General features: G+C 39.3%; 1 protein-coding gene across 1 annotated transcript in view; it reads right to left on the reverse strand.

The window, feature by feature from the left end:
• Nucleotides 1-16,325, reverse strand: part of LOC140506538 (cystatin-A1-like) — a 32,148-nt gene extending 15,823 nt beyond the window's left edge. The window contains exon 1 of the mRNA XM_072613818.1: nucleotides 16,235-16,325. Within this exon, the coding sequence (XP_072469919.1) occupies nucleotides 16,235-16,300 (66 nt within the window). The 5' untranslated portion in view covers nucleotides 16,301-16,325. The remainder of the gene's footprint in view (nucleotides 1-16,234) is intronic.
• Between the last annotated feature and the right edge of the window lie 8,193 nt (nucleotides 16,326-24,518).

A 24,518-nucleotide genomic window follows, 5' to 3' on the forward strand; every position in this document is an offset into this window, starting at 1 on the left:
TTTTTTTATAACCAAATGTATGTTTCAAATTATCAAATTTCTATCACATCTTTTTTAAAACCCCAATCTATATGTAATAAATTACAAAATTTAAAATCGTGTAACAGTTACATTAGATTAATGTTGCATCTAACAAATACCGATCCTTTTGTTACTAGATCTAACATTTCTGGCAGAAATGCTACTGGGTGTCTCTGCCCTCCTCTTATTTGTGCCAGGATTCCCAAGGCCACCCCCTTCTGGCCCTCCCACTCTGCAAAGAAAAAGAAAAACCTAAACTTATTATCTTTTTACTTTAAATACATTGTCTGGCATCAAATATATTGATCTAATTCAACTTAAATCCAAAACTCTCAGCTCTAAGTTGCTTACTTGAGATATTTTACTTTCTAATCTTCTGCTTACTTCCACCAAACTTTAATAAATTCTAACCTATGTGAAACATTAAATTAAGAATGACACATTTCACCTATACACAATTCCAAATACGAGCAGAATAAATTCACTTAACTTTCTGTTATTTCCCATTACACTAAAATTTCTTCTTTTGGGTGAGGCAGGAAATGGTTAAATGGTTGCTAGCATGCCTCTTAGGTCTGAGGGAAAAAGATATTTTTTTTTCCTTTCTCTCCCTCCTTGTCCCTCTACCCCTCTGAAACTAGTCTGGAGGGGTTGAAGAAAGGGAGTAACAGGAATTTCAAGGACAGTTCAGCTCAGCCTTTCTGCTCCTGCTGGCTGGCTGGCTAAATTTACAACCTTATCAGATAAAAACAGAGACACACAGACTTTCATTCACACAGAAATACCAACACAACATATACAGACAAAACATTTAACAGAATACAATAGTACATATAGGTTTAAATTTTTGGCAAACCCAATCCTCGGAGGAACCATATTTGGGCCAGATTGTGCCTCCTCCTCTGATGTCTTTTCACCCCATATAAAAACACAATACTTAATCATTTTCTTCTACATTCTTTTCTCTATAATTTGGTAATTCATGCCAATTTTGTAATCGGTTTCCCAAGGGACTATTTACCGGTATTTCTTCCTGACTCCACTCCGAAGCTCTATTCTTGGACTGCTTTTGTCCCATTTTGGACGAGGGTTATCGCCAACACCTCCGAGTCTGAGACTCAACGAATTATGCTAGCTTCCTTGCTACCTCTCCTGCTAGCTCTCTTGCCAGCTCTCAGGTGAGGGTCGCCTGTCACCAGCAGTCACCCAGCAAACATTTTTGGGGGTCCCTTGACCCTGGGGTCCTGCAGTCCACTAATTTGGTTGGGAGTCGTCACCTTCTCCCCGAGTCTATCTAAGACTCAACAAATTGACCCCCAGACCCCCCCCCCCGCCACGCTTACCGCTGGGTCGTATACACGTACAAGTTGCGTGACTGCAAACTTCAACACCAAGCAGTTGGCATTTTTACACACTTCACAGCTTCGGAGTCTTTGGAGTCCCTATCTCTATTCTTTTCTGTCCTCACTGAGTTCCTCTACTGTGGGTTCTTACCTTGCAGAGAGGGAGGCCCAGCAGCCCTTTGCAAAGACCGGGGGAGGGGGGGAAAGGCCTCCCCCAGAGGCGCGCCTGTCTTTTGAACTGAGCTGTCAGCCATCTCTCAGAAAGGTCATGGATCCCGGAGGAGCCCCCAAACTGTGTGGGATGGCTCGGGTTCCTACATAAATCAATTACTCAGAGGCCTCTCAAAGTGATGACAGAAAAGAGATTTATTCGATTCTCGAGAAGCGGTGCTCACCTGTAGGGGTAGGAAAGCTGAAGAGAAAGAAAAGGGCAGTGATTTATACAGACCCTAAGGCAAGTCCCTCCTCCCCCCACTGACCATTATTATCCTCATTAGCTGAGAATATGATCTTACATTCTAGACATGAAATTTAACCAATCCTTTTTGAAATGAAGACAATGAGGAATTATGTGAGTTTTGTCCAATCATTGAGACCCTAATACACTACACAGTTTTATATCCTTATATGGAACTATTCTATTCTAAAAATATTGTAACCTTGAGGCTTTAGGCCTTACTTCACCCCTGGGAGAAGAATTACAATCTGAGAAGTCTTCTCTAAACCTATCCCACTCACTATCAATAGTGGTGGTTATGGTGGAATATGAAAGAGTTTTAATGTGGCTTTGGAAAGAAAGGACATGGAAGAAGCTGGGATAAGAGGAGATGAAGAAGGAAGGGCTGGTGTGCATGTGTGTGTGTGTGTGTGTGTGTGTGTGTGTTTGTATATGTGGACTCCCATTATATTAAGTCACAGAGACTAGATAGATCTTGGGGAGGAAAAAATTAGGATGGGAGACAAAATTAGTTTCATAGTGATGGGGTTTGAGGGGGGTTCAGGGACCCCTCAAAGACTGGAACGAATTCATGGACTCAAGCATTGTTTAAGTCAAGGTGACAAAGGCTTATTTTTATGTTTTCAGTAGGAAAATGCCTGTGACCTTAGAGAGGTACAATTAAAATTTATATAGGATACTATAGTAAAACACATGCCAAATATGCTATCTAGGTGAGGTGGAGTGGAGTTAGGGAGTGGTCAGTTCTGAAAGGAACATGCACTTTTTGTATCTACTATGTAGTGTGGGAAAAGCCCAAGGAGGGTGGGGATAGGGATGTGTGGTTTTTAGTTCTGCCATATCACTAAGTCAACTAGCAGTCAGGAGTGACTAAGGAATGCCCTTATCTACCACCCATCAATGACTGGTTTGATAAGATAGATGTAGGGAGTACACACATATCTAAAGCCTAAGGTACACATAATAAGGAGTCAAAGGTGTATATAATAAAGTGGGAAGTTGGTATAGATAGTCCAGTGGAATTCTTCTAGGTACATCTTATTACTATACCAGAAAGAGACATAAGTGGGCTGGAGCCCACTCATGAGTAATTGCTAGGCATAGTGTTCTTGGGCTGGGGAGAAACTGCCAGGGACGCTGTTTTGAGGCAAGGGAGAAATATGGTCTTGGAACTGGGGTCCAAGAGCACCAAGCACCCGAGCCAACCCATCAATAAGATGGGTGGTGATGTGTATTGTGACTTTCTTCTAGCATATTGAAAACTCTATTTCCAATCATTTGTGAATAAATCAGTTCATATTTTGAGTTTGAGGTGCCTGTAAAGGGAGCTTCTGACTCTCTCTGGGCAGTAGCACACCCTCAAGTTTCCAGACCATCTGGCTGGGGGCAACAGGGCAACAAGGCAAAGAAGTATCCAAAGTGTTTCCAAGCCCTGAGTTCACATCAGAAAGAAGTCTCTAACACAAAGTTATGTCAGGTAACGGAGATTATGATAATGATGTATGCTCATACAAATATTCTTGAGTGTGTGCACATACCCTTAATTACAGAGTAAATATATCTTCAGTGATACACATGGAGAAATGTCTACACTGACCCTACAATAAGAGGCCAATAGAGGCACTGACATTCAAATTCTCTATTTATGAAGTTGAATGTTTTCCATTCAATCATAATTTTCATTTTAATCAATCAACCTACCATTACAGCAGAAGGCAGAAGGTGACATGAAATGAAAAGAATATTGAACTAGGAAATGGAAGACCTATTTTTTTTTTAAATCATGGCTCCTTTTCAAAGTTGCTTAAGTGGCAGCTTGTATACGAAGCATTACCTGTTGCCCCCCCCCCACTGCTAGCGCACCCCACACCCTATATGACCTTGTATTTACTTTCTATAAATGCATTTATGTGCAACTTGTCTTTCCTAAGAAAATATACGCTAACTGAAGGCAAGGAATGTTCCCTTTTTGTCTTTATATTCCCAGAGATTAATATGGTTCTAGCATGTAGTCAGTACTTAATAAATGCTTGTTGAGTAACTGTCACTGTATGACCCTGGGTGAGTCATTGTACGTTCTGAAACACCCTCCTTCACCTCTACCTTTCCGACTCTCAGGCTTTCTTCAAGATTTAGGTCAAATGTTACCTTTCACATGAGTCCTTTTTCTGGTGCCCACAGTTGCTAGTGCCTTTTCTTCCAAGGTTATCTTGTATTTGCTTGTATAGACCTGTATCTGTATGTGCTGTGCTGTCTTCCTCCTTAAAATGCTGACTCCTTTGTGAACTGATCCAGGTCTTCTGGGAAGGATTTTGGAAATATGTCCAAAGGGTTATAAACCTGGGCATACCCTTTGATTCAGCACTTCCACCGCACTTCCAAAGACATCATTGCAATAAAGAGTAAAGGACCTACTTGTACAAGAATATTTATAGCAATTGAAGGAATGTCCATGAATTGGGGAATGACTGAACAGGATGTAGTATATCATTGTGATGTAATATTACTATGCTATAAAAAGAATGACAAGTAGGAATTACATAAACTGATGCAAAGTGAAGTGAGCAGAACCAGGAGAACATTGTACATAGTAACAAAAATATTGTACAATTAAGAATTGTGAATGACTTTCTCAGGAATACAATGATCCAAGACAATGCCAAAGGACGCATGATGAAACATGCTATCTGAGTCCAAAGTAAAGAGCTAATATTGTCTGAATACTGACTGAAGCATAACATTTTTCATTTTCTTTCTTTCCTTTTGAAGTCTTCTTGTACAAAACAACTAATATGGAAATGTGTTGTATGATTGTACATGTATATCCTATATCAGATTGCTTGCCATCTCAGAAAGAAAGACAAGGGAGGGGAGGAGGAGATGAAAGGATAGAATTTGGAACTCAAAACTTTAAAAATGTTTTAACATATAATTGGGGGGGAATATAAAATATTTTTAAAAAAAAGAATGTTGACTCCTTAAGAGCTGATGGGGTGGTTAGGTGTATGTGCTTGAGCCCCAGTTTATAAAATTATAAAATTACTTTTCTCTTTAAAAATCACATTTCTCCCTAGCACTATCCCAGGAAGTTTCTCCCCAGCCCAAGGACAGCCTGCCCCAGCAGCAACTGTTAATCTCCCTTCCTGCTACAGCCGCCAGCTGCACCTATAGAAATTATTAGTCTGAACCAGCTGTGTACTGACTGCACTGGCTGTGCTCTGGGTCATAACACTTCCTACTCACTGAACAATCATATGTATCCTAGACTTAGATGTGTGTATACTCCCTTACATTTATCTTGTCTAACAAGACATTGATGAGAGCAGCGTGGCATTCCTTAGTCAGCCCTGCCTGGTAGTTGACTTAGTGACATTTCAGGCCTAAAACCACACCTCCATGTAGCCCTCTCCCCCACTTTGGGCGATTTCCTGATTAACTTTGGGTAAATACCTGTGCAGTAGACACCAAAAGTACATGTTCCTCTAAGAACTAACCACTCCTTGTCCACTCCCTCATCCTGCCCTGAATCACCTACTTAGCATATCTGGCAAATGTTTTACTATAGAATATCCTGTATAAACTTTACCTGTACCCCTCTAAGGTTGCAGTTTCCCTAAGAACTTTTGCCCACTGAAAAGTGTAATACATTTTTACCTTGATCTCAACAATGCTTGAGTCCATTAATTCTTTCCCAGATGGCCCATGCAGGGAATTTCAGTCTTGGAGTTCCTGTACCCCTATCTCTCCAGCCTTCATCAGAGCTATTTTGTTTTCTCTTTGTATTCAGAGGACTAGAACAGTGCTTGGCGTTTAATGAATGCTTGCTTGCTTGATTCACTTCTTTGGACCTCAGTTTCCACATTTGTGAAATGAGGTAGCTGAACTAGATAACCTGAAAGTCCTTTATCATTCTCTGACTGGAGCTAATGATGAACTCCTAGAGGGCTGGAGCTGGAAACAGGTTTAGAAATCATCAGATCTAGCTGCTTTATTTATATGTGAGGAAACTAATGCTCAGGAAGGGGAATAACATATCCGTATTCATTCCAGTCTTTTTGTTCTTGACTAATAAAACAGTAATGGACAAGTACATGGCTGCTAATAGATTTGATTGAATATAATAGTAAGAATGCTTCTGTAATGGACTTTCTGCTACCTTTGAAGATACACTCAAGGATATATTTATACCCATATTCACAGATATAGTTAGACATGAGCAGTGTGGACAAATGGATGGGAGGCTGGCTTGGGAATAAAGAAGACCTGGGTTCAAATTGTGCCTCTGGTATACAATAGCTACATGACAGTGGCAAATCATTGAATCTCACAGGGCCTTGTAAGTTTCCAAGTTATCCATGAGCAGCTGATCTGCACTGATGGAGGGAATTTTCATTCTGGGACTTTCCCACACTAATGACATCACAGTCTATCTTTTTAAAATCACTTAGATATTCATGCACATTTATATACATTTGGAGATATTTACATTCTCTCACTCAATGAGTGTTTATTAAGTACCTACGATGTGCCAGGAAATATGAGGGATATTAGGGATGCAAATACAGTCAATGAAACAATCTTTATGCACCAGGAACTTATATTCTAATGAAGGAGAAAATAAATAAATATCTAAGTATATATAGATAGATTAAATACAAGATAGTTAGGGGAGGGGAGGGTATTAGCAGTTGAGGGAATCCAGAAAGGCTTAATGTACAATTATCTCTTCCACATCTCAATTTTCCCAATCATGGTTTTGATATATCATGGATTGCCATAAAAAATTAAATGGGAAGTTTTTTGGGGGGGGCATTTTGAGGAAGACACAGACAACACATGAAGGCTAGCAGATGACACAGAGCCTATGACCATATACTTGAATCAGATTACAATAAGGTAACTATAAACACGCATGGAAAAAAAAGAAAAAATTCAGACTTCTCCGGTATGAAGGGAGAGCCCAAAAAATTTTATGTGGATTTTCCAAATCATGGGAACGCTGCACCTTTAACCTCTGTGATGTGGAAGGGATTACTATAGAAGGTACTTGAGTTGAAGGAAGAGAAGGATTCTATGAAATAGAGATGTGGAGGGAGAACGTTCCAGGCATTGGGGGCAGCTAGGGCAAAGATCAGAGATGGAGTGTTATATGAGGAATAGAGAGAAAACCAGTCTGGGTGGATTGCACAGGGCAGAGTGGTGGGTAATAATGAATGAAGCTAAGAAGATAGGTTGGGGTCAGGATATAAAGGTTTTTAAAATCTTAAATAGATTTTAATTTTATCCTTGAGGTAATAAGGATCATCTAAAGTTAATTGTGGAGTGGCGTTGTCAAATATGCACTTAGGAAAATTACTTTGGAAGCAGTATGAAACACAGATGATGGTGAGAAACAGGAAACCAAATTAGGAAGCTGTTATCATAATCTAGGAAAGTGTTGATGAGGACCTGAACCAAGGTAGAAGCTCTATGAGTAGGGAGAAGGGGTCAGATGTGAGGGATATGTCATTATTTCTATGACAGATAGTGGTGCCTAGACTAGAAAGAGCAAGTTAATTTTAAAGTGCTTACTAGTACCTCTCAAGTTCCACTGGGTTCAGATAAAGGGCGTGGAACGGAAAATTCAAGGAGAAAGTCTAGCTGAGGATCAAGTTTATTTATTAAGTAAACATAATGTCATCATATGAGGGGTGTTATGCAGTTTATAATAGCAAGATTTAATGAGAAATTCAATATATGAGGGAGGAAATAGAGGGAGGGTAAAGAGATGAGGATAATGCTGAGCCAAACCAGAGAGACTGGAAGGACAGTGGTGTCTTCAATAAAAATAGGGAAGTTTGGATGAGAAGAGGGTTGTGGGACACAAATAATGAGTTCAGTTTTAGACACACTGACTGAGTGTGAGGCACCTGTGGGACACAAGTTTGGGCATTCTGAAGAAGGTATCCCGGGAGCTGTCCCATTTCCTCACTGTCTAGTTCATTTTGTTGAGGCATTATTTTTCTGGGTTTCTCATGGAATGTGGCATTAATTATCCTGAAACCTAGGATTCTGGCATAAGTCTGGGAACATTCTGGGCAGACTAATGGACTGAGGTCTGACTGAACTGCTGCCAGGGCTCTTCTTTGTCCTTGAAGAGAGGGTCCTCTTTAGCCAATCACACTTGCCTTCACTATCTCCCTCTAGCCTCTGCAACTACCTGCAGTTCAGTTATTGTTCTGTGAGGTCTTGATGGATGGGCCAGGATTTCCTTGGGTGGAAGGAAGAAAGGAGAGAGGGAAGACCAGGGCAGGGTTGTGGCAGGGGCAGGAGACTGAGTAGGGTAGGCAAAGGCAAAAGAAAGGAGGCAGGAATAGGTATATGTTCTCATGACTAGACAGAACTGAAGGTACTTTTGATCATAAGAACACAGATTAGAGCTGGAAAAGACCTTAGAGATTATCTAGATTGACCCCCTATTTTGCATGTGAGCAAACTTGAGACCCAGAAAAGTTTAAAAAGTTGTCCAAGGTCACCTATGTTGCCAATGGAAGAAGTGGAATTTGAATCTTTGTTCCTTAATTCTAATTATTCTTTCCACTGCAATATGCTTCTTTTCTGGAAGAGATAGACTATATCTTACTTCAACTGACCTCTCCCTCACTGCTTAGCATAGTGGTCTATAGGCAGCAAGTGGTTAATTGCTTTTTGTCCTTGTTGTTTTAGACAGAGAGCTACGCACTCTGGACAGCCAGGGAGAAGAGTTTGGGACTTGGTTCAACAGAAAATAAGGAGACTTTTTTTGAGCAGAAGAATGATGGAGTGCTTTATAGAGATATTTAAAGAAGGTTTACACACAGCATAGATTTAATAGGGTAGAACTTTGAGTCAAGCAGACCAACTAGTGGCGTAATCCAAGAGTAAAGTGACGAAGGCTTAGAGGAGAGGAGACAATGTGGCTGGGGGGAATGGGTAGAAGCCATATTGAGGGAAACATGTCCTGTCCTTGATTATTTGAATATAGATGATAAAAGAGAAGGATGACTAAGGATACAGTTAAGGTTTTGCACCTAAGTCACTGAGAGAACTTTTGGTGCCACTGTCAGGGATGAAAGAAGAGAAGGGGAATTAATTTACAGAAGACTTATGAGTTCACTTTTGGTCATGGTGAGTTTCAGTTGACAGTGCCATGTCTGAGTGGAAATGATTCTTAGGTAGCTGGGATTTAGGGATTTGAGTTTGGTTAGGGGGAAAGAACTAGATTTGGAATATGGAAGTAAACCAGAATAGAAGTAATAGTTGGAGCAATGGGCAAGGATTTATAGACAAAACATTTCTAAGCATTTCAGATTTGCCAGGTACTGTACTAAGTGCTGAGAAGTACAAATATAAGCAAATGAGACAGGGAGAGAGAACACATAAAAGGATGCTGAAAAGTGGAAGTGGAGGTAGGGGAAGAGGTCCCTCAGTTGGGTGCTAGACAGGGAGAAGTACAGAGAATGAGTGGAGTCAGGAGCAGTGAGTGTGGCTAGGGCCCCACATGAAATGGTCATCCAAACTAGGGAGTCACTGTTCAGGAGAGTGAGCTTCATGAGAGAGATTTCTCCATGAAGAGAAGGCCACTGTTCAGTAGGTAAAATACTGAGAATGAGTTGATCTAAGAGAAAAGTGCTGAAGGCTGAAGTCTGAGTCTTGGGGAATAATAAAAATTAAGGGAAAGAAGGCAGAGGAAAAAGAAAAAAGGAAATAATTGTATACAAAAGTAGTTGAACCAGATGAATATAGTGATAAAGAATCCAAGTGAAGAGAGAATTTTGATAAAGAAATGATCCCAGTTTCCATTATTTTTTGCATAGATGGGGATTTATGGATGTAGAATCGTGAAAATCTTATTGGACTTGGTGAATTTATTAATTGGATTTTTTGAATATTTTTTCTTTTTCTTTTCTATTCTTGGTTATAAGGAATCCCTCCCTACATGGGGAAGGGCGTTTATGGAAAATACAGGTGATGGAAAACATAAAATATCGTTTTTTAAAAGAGGGAGTGATTATTGTGTCTAATTATGTATAGAGGTCAAAGAAGAGGGCAAAGTGGACATTGAGACTAATCTTCAACTGAGAATTCGAATGGCAAAACATCATGGCAGCCTAGGATAGCATTAAAAGTGACTGAGCACAGAGTCTGGAGTGGGTAGGAGCCAAAGGTAGTCAAAAGTGAGTTGATGAGGTGGGAGAGGTTGAGTGCTTGGAGGGCTCAGTGTGGGTGAAAAGCAGGTTCAGCAGGCACTGGGGAGTGGGTAAGGTAACAGTAAAGAAGCTGAGATCCCAAAAGGGAAGGACCTTGTTTGAGATCTCAAGGGTGGAGTAATATCCAGGAATGAGAAGGTCTAGGGTGGGTCCCCTCTGGCATATGCCAACTAATTGTGTGGTACTGAAGTGTGTATACAAGTTATTCATAAGAACATAGGTCAAGAGCTGGAAGAAATCTCAGAGAGAGGCCATCTACTCCAACCCCTTCATTTTATAAATGGGGAGACTGAAACACAAGAGGATTAAAGGACTTGACTAAAGTCACAGGTGGTGTCAGAGATAGGATTTGAACCCAGATCTCCTAACTCCAGAGTCCACACACTTTTTTCTGTACAGCCCTGTGTTTGTGAGGAATGCTGCTCAGGAGTCAGATTTAATATTTGAAATTTGTGGAATAATTTAGCCCTCAGAAAAGGAAGACTGTCTAGCTGAAATTGATCCACATTGGCTCTTTGTCTTGGTCCTATTTATCTGACAGTTATGCACTGTCTACTTCACTCAGTGCTCCATAAACTTGACTTCATATAAAGAGACCTATATAGATGATAATGAGACAATGACAGGCTATCAGGAAGAACTACTCTTAGTAATCAAACCAGGTTATTACCCCACTTATCAGCTTTGCATTTCCAAAGTGTTTTGTCATCTTTAGTCAAGTCACACAGCCTCCCAGTGTCTCATCTGGTGGCAGTCTGTTTGGACATTTGTATTCAATGAGCATTATTATTAAAAAAATAAGAACCCTTGTTGGTATTGATTTTACACAGCATATCTACAACCAGTGGAAGATCAAATACTGAAGCTGAAACTGAAATCCTTTGGCCACCCAAGCAGAAGATGGGCCTCATTGGAGAAGCTCCTGATGTTGGGAAAGATTGAAGGCAAAAGGAGAAGGGGAGGGCAGAGGATGCAATGGATAGATAGTGTCATGGAAACAATGAAAGAGGACTTGGACAGACTTTGAGAGACAATGGAGGAGAGAAGGGCCTGGTGTGCTATGGTTCATACAAAAAGTCAGACACAAATGAAAAAAATAAAAAAAAAACCTGATAGAACTGTGATATTTCTTGAATAAAACAGACAGAAATGGGCTGACATAACATAGTTTCTGAAGCACCTTTCACACTGCATCTCTATTTGGATGATTGCTATAGCTAAGGAAATTATCACCTGTGGTCAACATTTCTGATTTCAGACTTCTCTCCATAATTAGCTAAGCTGATCCTAGAAGAGCAGATATATTCTGGCACTATGCCCTATTCAAAGCCTTTCTTTGTTGTTCTTCAGTTGTTTCAATCCTTTGACCCCATCTGGGATTTTCTTTGCTGTTATTGGAGTGGTTTGCCATTTCCTTCTGTGGTTTATTTCTTGGGGAAAGTGAGGCAAACACAGTTAAGTCACTTGTCTGGAGTCACCCAGCTGGTAAGTGTCTGAGGTCAGATCTGTACTCAGGAAGACTCATCTTTCTGATTCCAGGTCTGGCCCTATATCCCCTGAGCCACCTAGCTGCCCCAAAGCCTTCCCAGCTTGATCGAACCTAATTGAAGCAGTGCTCTGCTGTCATAGCCAATGAGAACCTCCATGCTTTCATATGATGTTAATTAGTTGTTTCGACCATTTCAGTAAAAAGTAACAACAAACCACCCATGAATTCTGTGGAAAAATTCAATCAAAATAGGTCAAAGGAATTGCACAGAGAAAACCAATTGTATGTAATTATGTTGTCTAACTTATCAGATTGGACGCTCCATCACGATAGGCATTTAATTTTGTACACCTTTAATTTAAACTTATGGAAGTGATCGTTGAAAGCTAAAAACAAATATATTAATTTAAAAAGAATGTTACTGTGTCCACAACACCAGTAGGTGGGTAGAGAAGTTGGACATAGATTCCTGCTGTTTCTGAGGAACCCAGGAAGACAGAAAGGATTCTAGACCCTCCTTAAACATGAGGTGAGCCTGGGTTTAGTTTGGCACCAATCTTGCAGTACAGTGGAAGGAGAGATTTGAAATCCAGCACTCCTTCCAAGAACTGGGTTTGAATCGTGACTGGCAATTATAATCTGTGTGAATTTGAGCAATTAATTTCAGATTTCTGGGGCTCAGTTTCCTAATGTGTAAAATGAAAGTATTGGATTAAGTGATTCTGAGGTCTTTTTAAGCTCTGAATCTAGAATCCTATAGCCTACCCACAGCAGAAATATTGTACCTTCAGGGAAGATCCTAGTTAAGGACCAGTGTATCTGTAGTCATTAAATGGAGGAAAGAGGCACCCAGGTGATTTTTTTTGCAGGTTTTTTTGAAGGGTTGCCATCTGCACTAGAGGAGGGAATACCCATCTTACAGCCTTGCAGAAGTCTTCACGCCTCAGTGACTTATGGTTGGCTCAAATACCCCAAGGCTGACTCTTCACAAGCTGTTCTGATCTAGACTAAACCCATAGGATCAGGCTGGAACTACACTGCCGTTGATCATGTGGAAAGTCAAATGCTTATTTGGCTTACCACATTTAACTGCTCATTAGTCAGGGCAATTAAGTGAGGGTAGCCTCCCTGATGAGCCATGTGACTGTCTGTCCTCACAGGAGAAGCAAAGAATCCTACTTGCTTTATTCTTTCCCATGTTTTCCTTTGTTTTTCCATTGGTGTTGAGAAGTTTCTTAGAATAATAGAATCTCAGGGTTTCCAAGGTCCTCAGAAACCATCTAGTATAACACTATCTTTTTGTAGATGAGGAAACTGAGGCCCAGAGAGTGTAAGTGCCTTGCTTAAGGTTATACAATTCAGACAATAAGTGTTTACTGAACACTTGCTATATGCTTGGTCCTGTGTTAAGTTCTGGGGTTTAAAAAAAGGCTCCCCAAAGCAATTTGATTCAACATATTGAGCTATCATCATCTCTGTCTCTGTCTCTCTCATTTCACGGTTACTTCTACAAGTCTTATTTCTCTTGCTTGATTCTAAGTTCCTGTATCTGAATTTCAGAAAACATTCAGTATGTGCCAATATTGTCATTCATCTACAATTAATTGGGAGTACTTAATGAGATAGAATTCCCAGCACAAGAGCTAGGTTAATGGAAGAAAACAGATCCTCAAGGTCCTCAGAGTCATAAAAACATATGAGCAGTCTTTGACAAACTGATTGAGACTGCTTATGTAAATTTGTTGTTGCTTTGATGCTTTAAGAATCCCTCTATGTGGGCGCTGCCTCTAAAAGTGCAGATCAAAACGCACACATTCTTCTTGTTTCAGGCTTGTCTATCCATGGACACAGGTAAAGTACTCATTCCTCTAGATTTCTCAATATTGTTTAGAAACCAGTTGAACGTGCAGACCATCCATCTATTAACCTTCACTTTTCCTATATGATTGACTGTCATAATCAATTTTAGACATTTTGGGAAACGGAGGCTTTCATAGAAGAGGAAGATAGAACAATAATACTTAAAACAGTAGGCTTTTACTTTAGAAGTAATTTTTTACCTACCTCATACAGGGTAAGGTTTGAGGTAGACTTGAGACATCCAGGAACATGAGAGGAGGAAAGGGAATCAAGGGTAGATGGATTCAGAGGAGTGGATATATCAGTATCTCAGTTCCTGGAGAGCTAAGGATACAACCAGAATTTACTGCCCAGAGAAAGGTCACTGGTCTTGGATGATGATCTTCATGCCATAACAATAAGGAGGAAGAGGGTTGGTGATTCTGAGAAAGGCTGCTTTCTGGACTTGGCACATTCATACTACACTAAGTTCTCATTGCATTTGGTATATGGGCCCCTGAATTCTGGCTTCTACACCTGGGTTGCTTAATGAAGAAGAAGTCAGTTGTTTTGGGAAGAGGCTGGATGTTGAATCTCTGTTAGAGGTGTTAAAGGTGAAGGAGATGCTGAGGAATGGCAAGGGATTCCTTTCTCTCTTCTACTGTCAAAAGTGGAGCATAGAAACTCTCAGCATGGAAGATTCTCACATATCCTTCCTCATATAGAAGATTCCAGAAAATAAATAGGATGGCATGCCAGGAAGGAGGGTGAGGCTATGTCTAAAACAGAGGAAGACTATCTATACCATCAAAGGTGCACGAATCTCACAAAGTCTTTTTGTACCACACTGGCCCTCCTCTTTCTCATGATCAAATATCTCTTGGTCAAATATAACCTTTGTATCACTTCTGCGTAATTTTTCATAGGTAATGTACTATACATAGCCTATTCACATATACTATGTGTCTTTCTTTCCATGCTTCTTGAGTGACCCCCCTAGCTTGAATTATTTGTAACACTGTTATATTCTATAATATATGGTCATGTATATCATCACAGTAGTAATCTTAAGAAAATGGTCACTGATTCAGGAAAATAATTCGTCTCACTAAAAGACTGTGTAATTTCTGAAATTCTGCCTTCTCTCTCTTTTTCCTCTTCTCTTCTGGGCCTATTTCATCATCAGTCGGCAATGACTGTCAGAGATGAATGTACTGATGGACCAACTCTATAAGCTGTGCATCCATTTAACTCCATATCATAGTCTATACAATGAACACTCTTCCTCCACTTGTTTTTCTCCTGTGTTTGTGGATCTCTAATAGTTCAATCATTCCAGGGTTTGATGTAATCTGCACAAAGACATCCACAAACAGGAGCATCTGGAGGACCTTGCCATTTTTAGGGAATCCCCTTTCTAATTGAACATCTTCCGTGACACTGGCATATTGTGTTGGCAACAGTTAATTAACTCAAACACTGAAGGTTATTAAAATTTTTTGCACTTAAATCACATTTGTGCTGGCTCTAATATGTTAAACATTACAAATTAAAAAGATCTGAATAGGAGTAATAACTTCCTGCATTCTATAGTATTTATGTCATCCCCCTTCATAAAACTATTATTTTCTTTTCTTCTTTGACTGCATGTTTTTAGTTTGATAAATCAATGATTTCTTAGTGGCACCATAAGTACACCTAGATCTTGTAACTGATTTAAATTAATTGACAACAAAAAGGATTGATGATGAGTTAGAAAAGAACAAGTTGTCGTTTTGTCAGTCACTTTCTTCTGGAACTAAAGCAAATTATCTCATTCTGTTGATTTCATAAGGTACAGGAAACTATATAATTTCATTTTCTACTCATACTTTCTAAAATGTCTGCTTGCCAAATACAGCCAATCTGAATGTTACCAGTGTAGCACATATTTTTATTTTTAAAATTGATGCCTTTCATTTTTACATCACCTTTATATTTAGATCTATCCTTGCTCTTTCTCCTCCCCATTGAGCCATGCTTTGTAATAAAGATTTTTTTAAATAGAGGAAAAAAACCAGTTCAACAAAAACTAGCCAACCATGTCTGACAGTCTAGGAAACATTCCACAACCACAGAATTTCATCACTGCAAATAAGAGAGGAAAGTACCTTCTCATACCTCTTTTTTGGGACCAGGCTTGATCATTATAATTACATGATATTTAGAGAGTTTTTCTGTCCTTTTCTTTTTGCCCCATAGAATCATAAATCTAGAGCTGGAGAACACGTCAGGGACCACTTACCCCAGTCTCTTCATTTTCCATTTGAGGAAAGTGGGGCCCAAGGGGATTAAGGGAGTTGTTGAAAGTCATGCTGATAGCAAGAGTCAGAGGGCAGGAATTGAACCCACTATGTCTGACTTCGAATTCAGTGCTTTTGTCACTGTACCAGATGCACAATGTTGTAGCTGTTGTGTACACTCTCTTTTCAGTTTCTACTTGCTTTGCATCATTTTATATTCATTTTCCCATGCTTCCCTAAATTCTTCATACTCATCGTTTCTTATGGCATATGAATGTTCTGTTTCATTCATGTACCACATTTTTTTAACCATTCCCCAAATCAATGACCATCTAATTTTGTTTCCAGTTCTTTGCTACCACAGAAAACGTTGCAATGGATAAACTTGCAAATGAGACATTATAGAGATGATAGACAAACCTAAAAACTAGTTCTTTGAAAAGACTACACAATTGACAAAGTTTGAGAGAAATAGACAGAGACAGACAGGTCAGAGACAGAGAGGATGACTATCGAATTACCAGTCCCAATTCCTTTCAATTAGATCCTTCATTTCATAGAATGCACCACCTCACCTCATCAACTATCTCCTGAGTTTCTTGAGTTGCAGGTTTAGTTTCACTTAACCCTCCAGTCATCATTTTGGTGGCGGCTGATTTGCAGAAAGGGATATTGGAACTGAAATGATGAAACAATGAGGTCAGTCATCCTGACTGCAGTTTTAAAGGGAGGCAGGCTCTCCTCACATCCAATAAGTACAAGGGTATGTCATAATAAATCACTGCCTTCTTGGCTATAGAAATGACTTATTGTTCACCTGTTATGCCTAAATTCATGAATATAAATGTATTGTCCTATAATAAGATAATTAGATAAACCCCCCCCACCCCCACACCCCCAGCAAAGAGGCCTTTTCTAAAATGGACAAGGAGAAGCTATCCAGGGCGGAAGTCTCAAAAGCAGTTACTAAACCAAAGAGGAATGTCTGCTTTATGTTGAAAGGTAATAGTCACAAATATCCAAATACTTATTTTTAGTTACCCCACCTCCCCACCAAAACTTTTATTTGTGTGCATTATATTTATCTAATTTTACCATATTAGAAATTAAAGCTTCTCAGCATTTTTATGAAAATAGTTTTCACTTTGTGTTCCCCCTGAAAGGACCTCAGGGACCATACTCTGAAAACTGCTGGGCTAGGGGCAGCAGGAAAATCTTTATGTAGGAAATGTCCTTTGAGATATACTGCAGAAAAGTTACCCATCTCCTCTGGGAGTGGGAGCTGCCTGTCTGGGGAATTTCTTGCAGAGGTAGGGACTAACCCTGTGGTGTAGCAGAAATGTCAGAAATATAAACATATTCCTGGACCACATGTTGTCAAGACGATCTCAGTCTTGACTTCAGTCTGAACCGAAATAAATTGTAATTGTGAAATGTTCACCAACGTAAATAAAAATACAATAAAACAGAGAAATTATTATTTTGTGGTTTTTGAAGTCAATAGACACTAACAGAGAGAAGTTTCTATTTGAGTTTGACACTACTATAGAGTACTCCCAAATGAGATCACTCCCTGTAGTACCTAGGCATTTGGCACCTTCATCTTCTAATCTTAAATCTAAGAACACTGAGATATTGTGTGATTTGCTGAGAGTCCCCCAGCCAGTGTGGGTCCAAGGAACTTATGGCTTTCTGATTTGGTGGACAGCTCTCCACGTACTATGTCAAGTGTCTCTTATTAATGAAGATAGAAGTCTGATACCCTTTTGTGTCCCAGCATCACTCTCACCCAATTCATCTACTTCTCAGAGGTTTTTTTTAAAACTGTTATTCATTTTGACCTTAAAATACAAAAAAAGAGAACATTTTCATGTAGAAAGCATAATATTAAAAAAGGACTCTGTGTTAAATCATGAACATCGATTACACACTGCTTTGTTTTTTTTAAACTGTGTAATAAATGCTAAGCATTATTTTCAAAGCTACCCTGCTTTTTGGTGCTTCCCTCTAAGTTTTCTTTTGTTGTTAGCTGTGTACTTTCTATTTTTTTCTCCTTCCCTCCTGTTCTAGAGAATGTTACCATTAATCACAAGTATGTGTGCATTATACATACTTCTATTTATCATTTCTTTCTCTGAATGTTTTTAGCCTCTTCCTGATAGGCCCTTTGTAGTTAATTTGAGTGCTTATAATACCCCAAATGACTTAGTCATTCAAAGTTCTTCTCAAAGCAATACTGCTGTTACTATGCAGAGGGTTCATTTGGGTTCTGCTCATTTCATTTTTCCCTCTCAGGGTTTTTTATGAGGAATATTTCAATATTCTGAGGTGAACATTCTGTCCAAGGATATAGCTCTCAACCTACCCATTTTTCTTATTCTATGTTCATGACCATTTCCTCCCAGACATCCTTACCTGACATCTATCCAAGATGGCGAGCCTTCTAATTGTCTTGGTATTGTGTGGATGTATACAGAGCAGGAGTGTTGTCTTAACCTTAAACTGTCTGGGGAAAGCACTTTGTAAACTTTAAAATGCTAGCTTTAAAAAATGGAGTTACTGTTTCACAAATAAACTGTTTGTTCCTAATAATTGAACAGAAGGCACTAATGATTCTGTGACTCTTCCCCAAAGTCCCAGCTCAAGGAGACAAGAGAAAATAAGACTAGAAAATGAGGCACATAAAAGGATAAGAGTTCGGTAAGGCCTGCTTTAGGAAACCCATCCCAGGGCCATTTATTCTGCTAGTTACAAAAACAGAAAGTTTCTCCTTGTATATCTTCTTTTTTCTCTCTGACTTCAGAGCCAGCAGTAGCTCATATTCACATCTCACTTCATCATATACAAAGAGTTATTCTCACAGAGCATGAGTGATGAAAGGAAAACAATGGCACTGACTACTTGCCCACCAAGCAACTCAGGAAGGCTCATCAAAAGTCCCCAAGTACAATGATCCTACTCAGTGTCAGGGAAGGTTTTTGATCACTTCTGTCACAGCTAAATAAAATGACAAGAGAAAGTAAAGTCAAAGGTCAATTAAACTGGGTATGGAGTTAGCTGTCCCTGGGTTCTCATTCTACCTCCTTCACTTCCTCCCTGTGTTACCTCAAGCAAGGCACACCCTCTCTGGGCTTTATCTGTTAAAGGAGTAGGTTAGACTCAAAGAACTCCAAGACCTCTTCCTACACTTTACCTATGACCTTCTGATTCATTATCATAGTAATAGTAATGATTTCAAAGGAATTGCAAAGATGACAATAATGGGGAGCACATGGGCGAGAGAAAGATTTGGAGAGGCAGCTAGGTGTTGGAGTGGATGGCACACCAAGAATGGAGTTATGAAGACCTAACTTCAAATTCAGCCTCAGACACTTGCTACTGTGTGATTCTGGGCAGGTCACTTACCCTCTGTTTATTTCAGTTTCCTCATCTATAAAATGGGAATGATAGTACCCACCCTCCAGGCTTACTATGAGGATCAAAAAAGGTAATAATTATGAAGAGATTACACAGTGCCTTCTTGATATAGAATATACACTATACCATATATACATATGTGTATATATATAAAACATATAAATATTAGCTGTTGTTTTCCAGTCCTTTTTTTAGTTATGCCTGACTCTTTATGAACCCATTTGGCATTTCCTTGGGAAAGATACTAGATTGGTTTGTCCTTTCTTCTCCAGCAAATTTTACACAAAAGGAATAAAACAGTGTTACAAATACATACCTATGCATATTATATATAAATATATACATACATTTTCATATAGGTAGATAGATAGATAGATAGATAGATAGATAGATAGATAGATAGATTGATAGATACACCCTAATTCTTTCAACGAGAATTTTGAAAGCACTTGTCATGTACAGGACTAGAGAAACAGCAAGGGTAGAGAGCTGCTGAGTCAGGAGGACCATGGTCCAAGTCCAGTCTCTGGCACATAGTGACTATGTGACTCTGGGCAAGTCACCCAAGGAGCTGATGCCCCATCAACAAAAATAAGAAGAAAAGGGAAAGGAATAGGTTTTTGAGGAAAGAGGAGTACAATTTTGGAAATGCTGAGCTTGAACTTACAGAGGAAATGTCCACAAGGTAATGTCAACTATTGAAAATGCTAGATTAGAGTTTAGGATTGGAGGTTAAGAGACACAGATTTATAAGTCATCAGCTTGTTTTTTTTTTCAATTAAAAGTTATTTAAATCACCCCAAATCTCCCTTCTCAGTTTTCTCCCCCTGTCCAATTGAGAACACAGGAAAAAAATTCATTATAAACACAAATAGGCAGTCACAAGAAATTTCCACATTTCCATGTCCAAGAAAATATGTTTCATTCTGCACTCAGAGAGCCTCACCTCTTTGTCAGGAGGTGGGTAGCATGCTTCATCCAGGGATCACTGTGAGTAATCTATATACAGATAAAATTTGAAACTGTTGTATTTGTAACATTGGCAAGGGAGACAATTTAGCGAGAAAAGAAGAGAGCCAAACATAGAATCTGTGCAAATAACTGCATTTAATGGCTCAGAGAAAAGAGGATCGCAGGAAACCCTTTTTCTTCTTATCCTTATAAAAATGACACTCAATAAAATCCATTGGATCTTGTTGAAGTTAAAACTCGATTTTGGTTTCAACCACATAAAGCAAAAGTCTCAAAGACCTTATGGGAATGTCTTGTTTTCAATGAGCCTACACAAGGGGCGTTCAGAAAATGTCAGTTTGATGAGTCTAGAAAATTCTTTTCAGGCTGTTTTGATCATTCCACTAATACTAATCAACAATTTGCTATGTGCCTAAGCCTGTGTTAAGCTATTTGGGTGAGTGGCGTGGGTGGGGGATTAATATCTAAGGCATAGTCCATAGTCTTAAGAAGCTTGTTGTGGTTCATCCATCATTTTTTAGAAAGACCAGTGGAATTGGGTGATGTCTTCTGTGTGAATTACATTGAAGTGAGGCAGAGTTGCTCAAAGTCGTCAGTCTTACTCTCTCTTCCAGAGTCATCCAAGTCCAGTGGCAAGAGAAAAGCCAGGACAACTGTTAATGGATGCAGTAGATGATCTTGGTGTCTGCAGTGTCTGACCAAACTCTGAGCACTCCACAGGACCTCCTTCAGTCATTTTTATGGCTGCTGGAACAAATTGTCTTCATCTACCCATTCTGCCAGGGACAGACATGCCCCTAACCCACTGAGTGGTTTGAGGTCTAACCTCATTTAACTCAGCTGCCCAGAAGGTTTTGTGGGGTGTGGCCACTGCCCATGTCACAACATCTTGGAGCCATAGGAGAGAATTGGCTTAAAGCTGGACACCAAACATGGATGAGCAGCCCTGAAAAGAGCTGTATCCTTCTTTAATAAGAAGTTTGCAGTCTAGTGGACATCCTCATCTCAATAAACCTGTGCAGGTCAACCGATGAGCATTTAAAGAAGTATAACCTCTTGTGTCCTTGGTTGAAAGGGGAAAATAAGACATATTTCTATAGGTCACTTAATAGATTACAAAGCACATTATACCCCTCTGCATTACCCTCACAACAAAACTATTAATTAGGCAGGTAAATTAGTGTAATTTTTTCTTGGATTGTAAGATTTTTCCCTACACTGAAAAGAATTGATCCAGTTCACCTATCCTTTCTACTTTCAGCATTTGGTGACTAAATGCCTTCTTTGCAGATGAGTAATTCTAAAGGAAATCAGTATTAATTGACCTAGGGAGGGAAAATTTATCAAAAATTTCCCCACCCCAAATTTACATATTCAAATGAGATTTTTTGTGGGATAATGTAGGATATTTTTTGTAACAACCCAAGCCTTAGGAGAAGAAAGGGCATTAGGAGTATTGTTAATCTTCAAGACTGTATCCTGACCCAAAGGATATGAACAGGCAATTTTCAGAGGAAGAAATTAAAGATATCTGTAATGATATGAAAAAAATGCTCTAAATCACTTTTGATTAGAGAGATGCAAATCAAAACAAGTCTGAGGTACCACATCACACCTATAAGATTGGCAAACATGACAGAACAGGAAAATGATAAATGTTGGAGAGGATGTAGGAGAGTCGGAACACTCATTCATTGTTGGTGGAGCTGGGAGCTCATCCAGCCATTCTGGAACGTGGTTTGGAACTATGCTCAAAGGGCTACAAAAATGTGTATACCCTTTGACCCAGCAATATTGCTACTAGGACTATATCCCCAAGAGATCATAAAAATGGGAAAGGGTCCCACATGTACAAAAATATTTATAGCAGCACTCTTTGTAGTTGCCCCAAACTGGAAATCAAGGGGATACCCATCAGTGGGGGAATGGCTGTATAAATTAGGGTATATGAATATAATGGAGTACTATTGTGCCATAAGAAATGATGAACAAGAAGACTTCAGGGAGGCCTGGAAGGACTTTTATGATCTGATGCTGAGGGAAAGGAGCAGAATCAGGAGAACTTTGTGCACAGCTATGACCACAGTGTGTGAGAGTTTTTTCTAGCAGACTTGGAACTTCGTAATAACGCAAGAACATAAAAAAAAAAAATTCCCATTGGTTTTCTAAGGCAAAGTGCCTTCCACACTCAGAGAAAGAACTATGGAATTCATTCACAGAATGTAGCAGATCATGTGTGTGTGTGTGTGTGTGTGTGTGTGTGTGTGTGTGTGTGTATGTATTATGTTTTGATTTGTTATATGATTTCTTCCATTTATTTTAGTTCATCTACATAGCATGACTATGGTGAAAACGTATTTAATAGGAAAGTATATGTAGATCCTATGTAGAATTGTATGCAGTCTTGAGAAGGGAGGAGGGTGGTGGTGGGTGGGGTGGGGGTAAAAATCTAAGTTTTATGGTAGTGATTGTAGAAGATTAACAAATAAATAAATAAAATTGACAAAAAAAAAGACTGTATCCTGACCAGTTCATTGAAGACCCATTGGGGAGGGGGGCTTCTTACTAAGATGACTTCCACACATTCTGCTTTTGTCCAGGAAACTTCGCATCTCTGATGCATGCTGGTCAGTCTGTTTTTTGTCCTTTCTCAGGGTTTCTTGTATGGTGATTGCATGGGGAAGCAAACTGTGATCAGTTACTTTCATTCTCAACCACCCAGGGTTCTTTGAGCACTGTTATCATAAAAATAGTTAACAACCATATAACACCTGCTTTGTGCGCTTTATAAATGTAATCTCATGTGATTATTAAAAAAACTCTGTGACATAGGTGCTTTTGTCATCCTTGCTTTTAGAGTTGAGGAAACTGAGGCAAACATAGGTTTAAGTAATTTACTCAAGGTCACCTAGCTAGTAAGTGTTTGAGGCTGGATTTGAACTCAGGCTTCCTGACTTCAGACATAGTACTACTCTGGCCAAAGTGTGTCTACCCTGTATTGTCTACACTGTATCATCTGCATTGCAATTGGTTGACAGAGCAAAGGTGGGAGAAAGCAAAGGTGGAACAGAATCTGACATTCCCATGGTTGATTCTGGGCAAGTTCTCATGGAGTGGAAAAAGAGGAAGAGGGAGAGGGAGGGAGGGAGGAAGGAAGGAAGCCAGGAAGGAAGGAAGTCAGGAAGGAAAGGAAGAAGGAAGAAAGGAAGGAAGGAAGGAAGGAAGGAAGGAAGGAAGGAAGGAAGGAAGGAAGGAAGGAAGGAAGGAAGGAAGGAAGGAAGGAAGGAAGGAAGGAAGGAAGGAATGAAGGAAGGAAGGAAGGATAAAAGAGCTGTGTGGCCCATCTGGCCATTTCCAGATAGGTTCCCTAACTTAACCTAACCTCTAACCTAAAAGGAAACCAAACTGTACATACCTTTTGGTTCAGCAATACCACTGCTAGGTCTGTATTGCAAGGAAATCATAAATTCAAAAAAGATAAAGGACATACATGTACAAAAAATAGTTATACCAGCTCTTTTAAAAATTTTGTTTAATATTTTATTTTTTCCCAATTAAATGCAAAACCAGTTTTAACATTCTTTTTTTTCAAATTTTAAATTCCAAATTCCCTTCTTACTTTCACTCCCTTCCCCATCTAAACAGCAAACAATTTGACACAGGTTAAATGTGTGTAGTCATGCAAATTATATTTCCATGTAAGTCATTCTGTCAAAGAAAACACAGACAAAAAACCCAACAAAAATAAAGAAAAAAAACTAACTTTGATCTGCATTTAAGCTCCATCAGGTCTTTTCCTGGAGACAAAAACCATCTTTCATCATAAGCCTTACAGAGTTGTCTGGGATCTTTGTATTGCTGAGAATAGCTAAGTTATTCATAGTAGATCATCATAAAATGTTGCTGTTTCTGTGTACAATGATTTTCTGGTTCTGCTCATTTCACTTTCCATCAGGTCATGTATATCTTTCCACATCTTTTTCTGAGAAGATCCTGCCCATCATTTCTTAAAGCACAATAATATTCCATTACAATTGTACACAATTTGTTCAGCCATCCCCCAACTGACGGGCATCCCTCAATTTCCAATTCTTTGCCAGAACTTAAAGAGCTGCTATAAATATTTTTGTGCAGACAGGTCCTTTAACTTTCTGTTTTTTACGCCTTTGGAATACAGACTTTGTAATAGTATTGCTTTGTCAAGGAGTCTTCCTGCTTTTATAGCTGTTTGATCACAGTTCCAAATTGTTCTCCAGAAGGGCTTGGTTCAGTCAGTTTACAATACCAATAGTACATTAAAGCTTTAATTTCCCCATGTTCCCTCCAACATCTGTCCTTTTCGTTTTCTGTCATATCACCCAATCTGACAGGTGTGGGAGAGTAGCTCAGAGTTACTTTAATTTACATTGCTCTCATTAGTTGTGATTTGGAGCACTTTTTCATATGACTGTAGAGAACTTTGATTCCTTT

This window comes from Notamacropus eugenii, chromosome 5, assembly GCF_028372415.1.
Source record: "Notamacropus eugenii isolate mMacEug1 chromosome 5, mMacEug1.pri_v2, whole genome shotgun sequence".
NCBI classification, from domain to species: domain Eukaryota; kingdom Metazoa; phylum Chordata; class Mammalia; order Diprotodontia; family Macropodidae; genus Notamacropus; species Notamacropus eugenii.